General features: G+C 40.4%; 1 protein-coding gene across 1 annotated transcript in view; it reads left to right on the top strand.

Moving 5' to 3' along the window:
- The first annotated feature begins 6,708 nt into the window (after positions 1-6,708).
- LOC107292785 (keratin, type II cytoskeletal cochleal-like) overlaps positions 6,709-9,481 on the top strand; it is a 15,306-nt gene continuing 12,533 nt past the window's right edge. The window contains 2 exon segments of the mRNA XM_015821907.1: positions 6,709-7,224; positions 8,608-8,875. Coding sequence (XP_015677393.1) covers positions 6,709-7,224; positions 8,608-8,875 — 784 coding nt within the window.

Below are 9,481 nucleotides of genomic sequence, written 5' to 3'. Positions count from 1 at the left end.
CAGAATCATGATACTGCAAATGGGCGATTTTGGACACCTATGATCTTCAAGGGAATATGTTTTGGGAAGATTTGAACAAAGGTCAAACCAATTCTTGGCCATTAATTTTTTATTATTATTATTTTGCTTCAAGTCAATGTTGACACCTGGCACCTGCCTGGAGAAGTCTCTGCCCTTTTCTTGCTAAGATTTCAGAAGTGATTTGCCAGTGCCTGCTTCCTACGGCTGAAAAAGAGTGACTGGCACATGATCACCAAATTGGATTTATTTCTAAGGCATGACTAGAACTCACAGACTGGTGTCTTAACACTACACCAAATTGGCTTTTAGAAGACTAGCGTTGCTGGTTTTTCATTAGTAAAATGTACTGCAATTGTTTATCTAGAATCACCTGGAACAAAATAGTTTGCACTATATATTACATGTACCGCTATGCAGTGCTTTTTTTGTCATAGAACACACCGGAACAGAGTTCCGGCACCTTTTTTCGACAGATTTTTCCACGTTTTAAAGGTAACTTTTGAAAATTTTGATGTTTGGTCCACATGAACTTGAATCACCCTGTCAAGCGTAGATCAGTGGCAAAATCATTAAAACGGTGCATGAGGGTTGCTTGTGTGTCGAGTCCAATGCATGCATACTTTGTCCGCGCTGGTTGTGATGATGCTGCTCAGCTTGTGGCACTGCTCAGCTTGTGATTGGTTGTGTGGTCACACACTGAGTGTTTACTGTGGGCAGCGACCATTATGATTCATTACACAACTGACATGTGTGGGTGGGTGTACAGTGATCAACTACGTGCGAAAGGTAAATCATTTCTTTATTTTAAAAAATCGTTGGTGAATTGAAAATCTTTTTTAAGTTTTTAGTATAAAAATGTGACCCCAAATTTAAAAAAAAAAATACTAATTACTTTTCAACCACCGGTCCTGCTAAGAACTGAATATATAATTTTTTAAATAAAAGATTAACAAGATGTGAGTTCCGGCACCTTTTTTCTTACAAAAAGAAGCACTGCTGCTATGACTTAATGTAACCACATAAAAACCTGAAGGAAACAGGTTTCTTGAAACACCTCCACACAATAAATCTCTTACAGCGGTGAGAAGCTTTTGCTACTTCTTGCAAATCTATCAGAAGACATCTATCATCTATCATTCTGGAGCATGGAATCCTTCAGATAAGTGAAAGTAATCTGCTCTGGAAGAATGCATCAGTGTGTTGGTGATGTGCCAAGTTGTTTTCTACACTGGGTGACCTTTTTCGACCCTTCCAGATTCTCCATGGAGGAAGCCTATAAGTAAGGTTTCAAACAATATATGGATGAGATGCTATATGGATTCAGCTTTCTTTTCTCACAGTGGTTAATCAACTTCCTCTGGGATGCCTGCAGAGCATAAATATTTCACCGCAAAAAATGTATTGCCTCTGGAACTAATTTTCCACTACTAATAATCACCAATACCGTTGTACTAAATAACAACAACAACAACAACAACAACAACAACAACAATAATAATAATAATAATAATAATAATAATAATAATAATAATAATAAATAATTTGGAAGGGACCTTGGAGGTCTTCGTCCAACCCCTGCTCAGGCAGGAAACTCTATACCAGGGGTGTCAAACTCGCAATGTCACGTGACATGTTGCAACGTATCGCAACTTTTTTGCCATTGCCAGCAATGGAGTGGTTGTGGTTTGACTCCCCTGCCCTATACCATTTCAGACAAATGGTTGTCCAGTCTCTTTTTAAAAACTTCCAGTGTTGGAGCATTCACAACTTTTGAAGGCAGGTTGTTTTCACTGATTAACTGTTCTAACTGTCAGGAAATGTCTCCTTAGTTCTAGGTTGCTTCTCTCTTTGATTGGTTTCCATTTGTTACTTCTTGTCCTGCCTTCAGGTGTTTTGCAGAATAGTTGACCCGCCCTCTTCTTTGTGGCAGCCCCTGAGATATTGGAACACTGCTATCATGTCACTCCTCGTCCTTCTCTTCATTAGACTAAACATGCCCAATTCCAGCAACCGTTCTTTATATGTTTTAGCCTACAGTCCCCTAACCATCTTCGTTGCTCTTCTCTGTACTCTTTCTAGAGTCTCAACATCTTTTTTACATCGTGGTAACCAAAACTGAATGCAGGAATTCCAAATGTGGTCTTACCAAGGCATTACAAAATGGTATTAACACTTCACGTGATCTTGATTCTATCCCTCTGTTAATGCAGCCCAGAACTGTGTTGGCTTTTTTGGCAGCTGCAGTACACTGCTGGCTCATATTTAAGTGATTGTCCACTAAGTCTCCAAGATCCTTCTCACAGATACTACTATCTGGAAAGCATTTCTGAAAAACCTTGCTAAGAAAACTGCAGGGATTCTTTCAGGCAGTCACCAGGAGTGAAAAACAGACTCAAAGGCACTATTTATATATATCTAGATCACCTCTTTCTCAAAATAGGATGTTTCTGTTTTTTGGGTTGTTTTTTTACTGGACATATAGGCCACTCCAATCTCAAACAGATCCAAGTAAAAAAAAGTACAAAATTATCTTATGAAGATAATTAATGGAGGAGCAATTCAATTAATGATTTCTGAGATCTCAATTATATGCCCACCTCAGCTATATATCAGTTTCTTTCGAATGTTGCCTAAGAAGAAGAAGAAATCGCTGAATGAGAGTTCCTGGGCCTTAAAAGCAGGCCAAGATTGGCTAATGTCTAAGAACAGTGCTTCCCAATGTAGGAGTGCATTAAATCATCATAATAAGCCCTAATTCTGGCTTCAACAAGACTCACTGACATCTTATCCCCAAAATGTGGATACTTTTAGCTTGCTGAATAGTCTTATCAGTCTACAATAAACACCACCACCACCCCAAAAAATGAGAGGAATACTCTCCTTTCAGCTGTGATTAGAACTACTCTGCAGATAATACAATAAGCTTTAAACAAACTCCACACCGCTGTTCATTCTAACCATCTTGTTCACGGAGTGGAAACAGTGACTATAAGTAGACAAGCCAACCATGCAACTGATTGAAAAATGAAATACTGTGTTTCCCCTAAAATAAGACCCACAGAGAAAATAAGTCCTAGCCTGATTTTTGGGCATGTGCCTAATATAAGCCCTACCCCAAAAATAAGCCCTAGTTAAGAGCCCACCCACTCCATCCCACTGTCTGATTGCTCACTGCCACAATGGGGCAGGAGAGCGTGCATCGCACCAGTGCCACTGCCACGAGTTAAGGTGAGGCAGGTGGGAGGGTGGAGCTGCCCCACGCACCCCACACCTGCTTACTTCAGGGCCCCCACAGCCAGGCTGATACCAGAGATTCAATTCCCATCTTTACTTCCAGCCTCACAATCTCTACTCAGGAACTAGATTACTGGGCACTCTGGGCTCAGGATCATGCTACTGAATACCACTGGTAATAAAACCAGCCACACCAGAGAATTGCCGTGTATTACAATGGAGGACCACATTGACAACTTGGAAAAGGTATCCAGAGACATTACTAAAATTGTAGAAAAGCATGGTCTAAGTGCAAGAAACAAAGAAAACATTAGAAAGAAACTCAGCCTGGCTTTGCCCTAACTCTCTGGGATGTAAGGAGAGGAGGGAAAATATATGCAGGCTTTCAAAGTTTCTGTTACTATAGCCAATGTCAATATATCGTTCCAGTCAAACCTGTAGAGTCATTTTTCCTGGTCTGGCGTACTTCAAAGGGATCACAATACTAAGACTTACCTGAATGAAGAGATGGCCCATGGAAGGGGGGGGGGGGAGGAAGTGTTCCTATTCATGGAGGTCAAATTCATTTTTTTGCAGGGAAGAGGATATGTTGTGGCAAATGTATACTGTGATATGCTTCTGGGGGAATTTTCCATCCATATCATGGACAGATCACTTCCTTGTGACAATGATGTTAACTGAAATCATCAATCTCCGCAGGGAGGCAGGACCTATTAAGGTGGTCCACCCCACACATCTAATGATCCAGCAAATTTCTTGCTGGCACTTGGAGAATTTCCAAGCAATTTGGAAGATGTTTCTGTTGCCACCTTGCTGACCTCTAGAATATGGAAGCAATTAGGGTACTCAACCGGGTTACTCCTGAGCAGCCTCTCCCCCACCCTATGTCTCAGGCAGTTCTTTGTTTTATTCTGGAGCTCGATGAAATGGTGCAGTGATGCTGGCACAAAACAAAAAGCTAGTGCACCCAGACAAGAGTAAGCATCCAGATTCAAGAGAATTGTCGGCAATAAAGGTGGTGAAATATAACTACTGCTGTACTTCTCTGTCCTTATGACAGCTGCAGAACGCCAAATGGCTGCACTTCTTAAAGTGTCCTGGAACCTTTTGGGGAAGCCTGAAAATCCAGTCAGCATAAGTTGAGGTTGCCTGGTAGACTATTTCATGGATAAAATCACATTTTCTCCAAATGTACAAAGTCTATTGAGATGATAAAGGTGCTGTTCAGTGGTGCTACTTGGAAGCTTTTGAACCTGTGAGTCTGAAGACGTGCCCAGAATCACTGTGTTAGTTTAATTCCTTCACTTGTGGCTTGGCCTCCTGCCCCACCTAGCTAATTAAAGCAGACAGTAGTAGTGAGAATGTAATAGAGGTTTAGTTGCAAAGCACTCACAGGGATCCAGGTTATCTGGACCTTTGGCAGTCTGATCTGGGTACAGGATGGAAAGTATATTGGTTGCGCTTATGGGTGGTCAATGGCAGATTACTGAGCTGTTCATAAAATTGCTAAGAATCGAGACTGACCCGCTCCCTTTAAATTTCAATAAACATGATTGCAGTGTTTATTTTTTGATTATTGAATTGCTTCACATGCTGCAAGAGTGATGGCACCAGGCCTCTGCCAACACAATTTCTGCTGAGGAGTTGCTTTTTAAAATTATTTCATAAATGCCTGGATGTGTGGCAACCTTATGCAGGGTTGCCAGGATTCTACCGACATTATTATTTTTAACTTATCTCTGGGACTGGGACTTTGAGATTCAGTTGATTAAAAAGACAGGCTGGAAGCAATTTAAATGGGTAAAACAGAACATCCATTTCTGACTAGATTCACAAATGGTATTGTTCAAGTTTTGCTTGAGGATATTTTATTCAATAAGCCACAACTAATGGGTTCAAGGATATTCTCTTCAATTCAGATTCAGAAATGTATAAGTATTTTCTAATATTGGATATGTGATATATATTGATTAGTCTGGCTTGCTTTTGTTTTTTATCTTTTGTTTTTTTCTTCATATTTTTGTTTTGCGTGTGTGTGTTTTTTAACTTGTTACAATAAATTTAAAAGCAACAACTGATAGGTTTACCATGATAATAAATCCTTACCCATGGTATGCAACTCACAAGCCATTTATGTACTAAGCCATAAATCATGGTTTGCAAATATTCACAATACTCAATTATACAGAGCATGCTAGGTTCAAAGCAAACAAGTCACATAATGGTTGAATCTAGGCTGCATCTATAGAGAACAGACTATAGAACAATTTTGCTGTTCTAGATGGTTCAAGAACCCGGATCTCTCCCCCAACCCTCAACTTGTGGTGCAAGTGAAAGATACAGGATATGGTCATTGCTTCCCACCAATTCTCCCTTAAGGACAAGCCTTTCAATGGCCTACTTGCCTAGCATTACAAACCTTGGATAAGTCTGCAGTTCAAGTTCTGCAAAACATCTCCAACTTGGGGAAGATAATATTCCAGAGCCAGTTTTCCTCCTAATGGTTTGAAACTTTATTCTGCTTTGCATTTAGACATCAAAGGTGGAGTGCCTCCATCCCTGTGGTGATTTTTTTTTCCGAAAAAAAGTGACAAATGAAAAAAACCATCATCCTCACAAGGCACGAGGAACTGATTTGGAGCACAGCCTCTCATCAGTTCTTGTTCTCTAGCTTGATCACAAATTAAACTCAATTCCCTGGCCCATCTTCATCATCTGGGGCAGGGGTAGGCAACCTTGGCTCTTTTATGACTCGTGGACTTCAACTCCCAGAATTCCTGAGCCAGCCATGCTGGCTCAGGAATTCTGGGAGTTGAAGTCCACGAGTCATAAAAGAGCCAAGGTTGCCTACCCCTGATCTAGGGCAAAGCTTGAGGAAATTATTATTCCGAATTGACAACTAACAATGGCTTAGATCACTGGTGGGATCTAAGGGATCACAGTAGGTTTCTGAAACAACCACCCAAATTTAACTGCCAGGCAAATAACCAATGGATTGTTAGACATTTCACTCTCCGTGCTAATCACAGCAGCATAAATACTGAAAATTACTACAATTTACGATATTGTATTGTAAATAAATTTACAATAAGTAAAAGCAGCTATGAGGGGGAGCCAGAGAGAAATGAGGCTCAGAAGAGGGCCACGAGCAAGAAAATATTGAGAACCATGGACTTAGCTGGTTGCATCACCATTTAGCCTTAGTGTGGAGTGTGTATGACAAAACAGTGATGTCACAATTCAGAAAGCCTTAGGGCATGCCCAGCAACATTAATCAGAAAGTTGATCAACTGCAATCACAACCAATCCCACTTCCTTGACAATATAAATAAAAGAAGAAACCTTAAAATCTAGAGCTCACACCTACACTTGCCTCTACTTCAGAGACTGTGTCCTCTCTTCCTCTCTATACCTCTTTCTGCATCTTTGTTCTCCAGCTCTTCACCAACTAAAATGTCTCACCGAGCCAACATCAGAATTCAGAGGAGAGGCTTCAGTAACTCATCTGCCATTCTACCTAACTTGTGTCACACCAACTGGAGCTCACAAAGTGTGGGCAGAGGTGGAAACTGTGGTATTGGCAGTGCTGGCTGGGGCAGGGCCGGTGGGGCTGGTTTTGGCAGCCAAAGCCTTTACAATCTTGGTGGACCCAGGAGGATTGCAGTTGGAGGCAGTTATGGCAGTGGCATCGGTGGAGGCTATGGGTATGGTAGTGGAATTTGTAATGGGTATGCTGTTGGTGGTGGTATTGGTGAAGGCTATGGGCTAGGTGGAGCTGGTTTTGGTGGGAGAAGAAGGGACCCTTGCTTCCCAGTTTGCCCACCAGGTGGAATCCAAAAAGTAACTATCAATCCCCACTTGTTGGCACCTCTCAAACTGGAGATTGACCCTACCATAGAGAAGATCCGCAAAGAAGAAGGAGAGCAGATCAAGATACTCAACAACAAGTTTGCCTCCTTCATTGATAAGGTGAGAATAAATAAATGCTTTGTTATTTCAGGATGCAATGAATTGGGGAAAGAGCTCAAGAGCCTTTCCTACAACTCCTTTTGCAATTTTTGCTCGTGTCATTACAGCTGTTATTTATTACTAGCTGGCACCACCTAAATGAAATTACAGAGCTGCCAATTTTTGCCTGGTCTTGCTGCATTTGCAACAGCAACTTGACTGGAGTAATGCTATAAGGAAAAGTTAACATATTTTCTCTAAAATGATTCTCAGTAGGTCAATAGTTTCACACTATATAATAGTGACAGAAAAAATGAGAGCTAATCAGAATGGCTTCATCATTATCCTTTATGCATAAATTGTATTTTTAAGAAATAAGTGGTATATGAAGCTCATGAAACCATTTTGGCAGGCATGATTATAAGCCTTTATCCTAGAGAAATTTAGCTTATAATATATACAGAGAACTGAGTGTTGATGAGTAATATGGGATGTGGAATAGGTAGGTATCCCATTCAAAGTACATACAAAATAAGGCTTGAGAATTATACATCATAAGTTAGTATTGACTCTTAGCAACACTATATACACTACATACTACAAAAATACATAGATTTTTCTCCAGGTTTAGAATAGAATAGAGTTGGAAGGGCCCTTGGAGGTCTCCTAGTCCAGCCCCTTGCTCAAGCAGGAGGACGTATAACATCTCAGACAAGTGACTGTCTAGCCTGTTCTTAAAAATCTCCAATGATGGAGTGCCCACGATTTCTGGAGGCAAGCTGGATCCTCAGATCTTCCAATAGGTGAACTCATTACCTCTGTAAATGTGCTGCTAGTCTTTTCTTCCACATTTCTCAAGATTAGAAACTGCTCCAGGGAGTTAGACCTTTGCATAATGTGTCCAAAATAGGATAAATTCAGCCTGGTTATTTGCCTCTTGAGTGAAAACTTTTGGTTGATTTGTTCGATGATCGATTGGGTTTTTTTCTTTGCTGTCCATGATATTCTCAATTTTCTCCAACACAAAATTTCAAAAAATGGCAATACTCTTTTTCTATCTTATTTCTTCAGAATCCAGTTTCTGTTATTATAGTATCACATGGAATGTATTAGCTTGACTTTTCTTACAAGATCTTTTAATCCATTGCATTTTCAATTATGAGAACAGTACCGTAAGCATACCATGTTACTGATGGTTCTTTCTCCAGTTTTAAAATAATGCACATCTTTTTCCAATCCACTTTCCCTTAATATATTATGTATATATCCAGGATATTAAAAGGAGAAAAAGTAACATTTACAATCCACTCAAGAACAAATCAAGATAAATCCTCTAAAATGTTTCTCAAGTTATCATTTAATCCCCCTTCCCTACAAAAAAAATCCGTGTCTTTCTTCCTCCAGGTGCGTTTTCTTGAGCAACAGAATAAAGTGCTGGAAACAAAATGGGCTCTGCTACAGGAACATGACCAGAAAACTGTGACGAGTAACATTGAGCCACTTTTTGAGGCTTACATCAACAATCTTAGGACACAGGTGAATGATCTGGAGAAGGAGAAAGTAAGGCTGGATGGAGAGCTACATACCACCCAAAACCTTGTTGAGGATTACAGGAGCAAGTAAGACTTTCATCTTACTCCCTCTTTTATGCATGTTTGTGCCAGCAAATCAGGTGGTTTTTTTTATGTCTGGACTGGTCCCTGTGGTTTCTTGGCAAGATTTTCCAGAAGTAGTTTGCCATTACTTGCTTCCTAGAGTTGAGAGTAACTGGTCCAGAATCATTGAATTGGTTTTGTACCTAAGATGGGACTTAAAGCCACAATCTCTCAGTTACTAGTCTGATGCTTTAACTACTAACCCCAGCTGGCTCTGAATGTTTTCAGCTTTGCTCCCTCTTTTATACCCTTTGCTTATACTGCAGCTAAGGATCTCACACAGCTCATTGCACCTAAAGATCTCACAACAGGCTCTGTTAAAAACAAAAGTGCCAAGGTGATTTACTGGCTATGTGTAAGGGGGGTAAAAGAACCATATGTTGGCTCTTGGCCATCAGGTGCTCTGCATGTACATGGATTTCAACTCCCTAAGATCTCAGCATAGTTAATATTCCTGGGTTGCACAAATTCAGATGACCATTACATTGACACAGAGAACCGAAGAACTGCTATTTGCAGATGATTGTCCAGGCCAACTATGGCAGGCCTAAGCCATACGGCTTTGTTATGATTGACCAGCCACATCTGAGAATCGGGGATAGTATCAGGATCCTTTTAAAAAC

This window comes from Protobothrops mucrosquamatus, unplaced genomic scaffold (genome assembly GCF_001527695.2).
Source record: "Protobothrops mucrosquamatus isolate PMUCROS unplaced genomic scaffold, P.Mucros_1.0 scaffold1422, whole genome shotgun sequence".
Taxonomy (NCBI): Eukaryota; Metazoa; Chordata; class Lepidosauria; order Squamata; family Viperidae; genus Protobothrops; species Protobothrops mucrosquamatus.
Note: the sequence above shows the minus strand (reverse complement) of the source record. Positions and strands in the feature narration are given on the sequence as shown.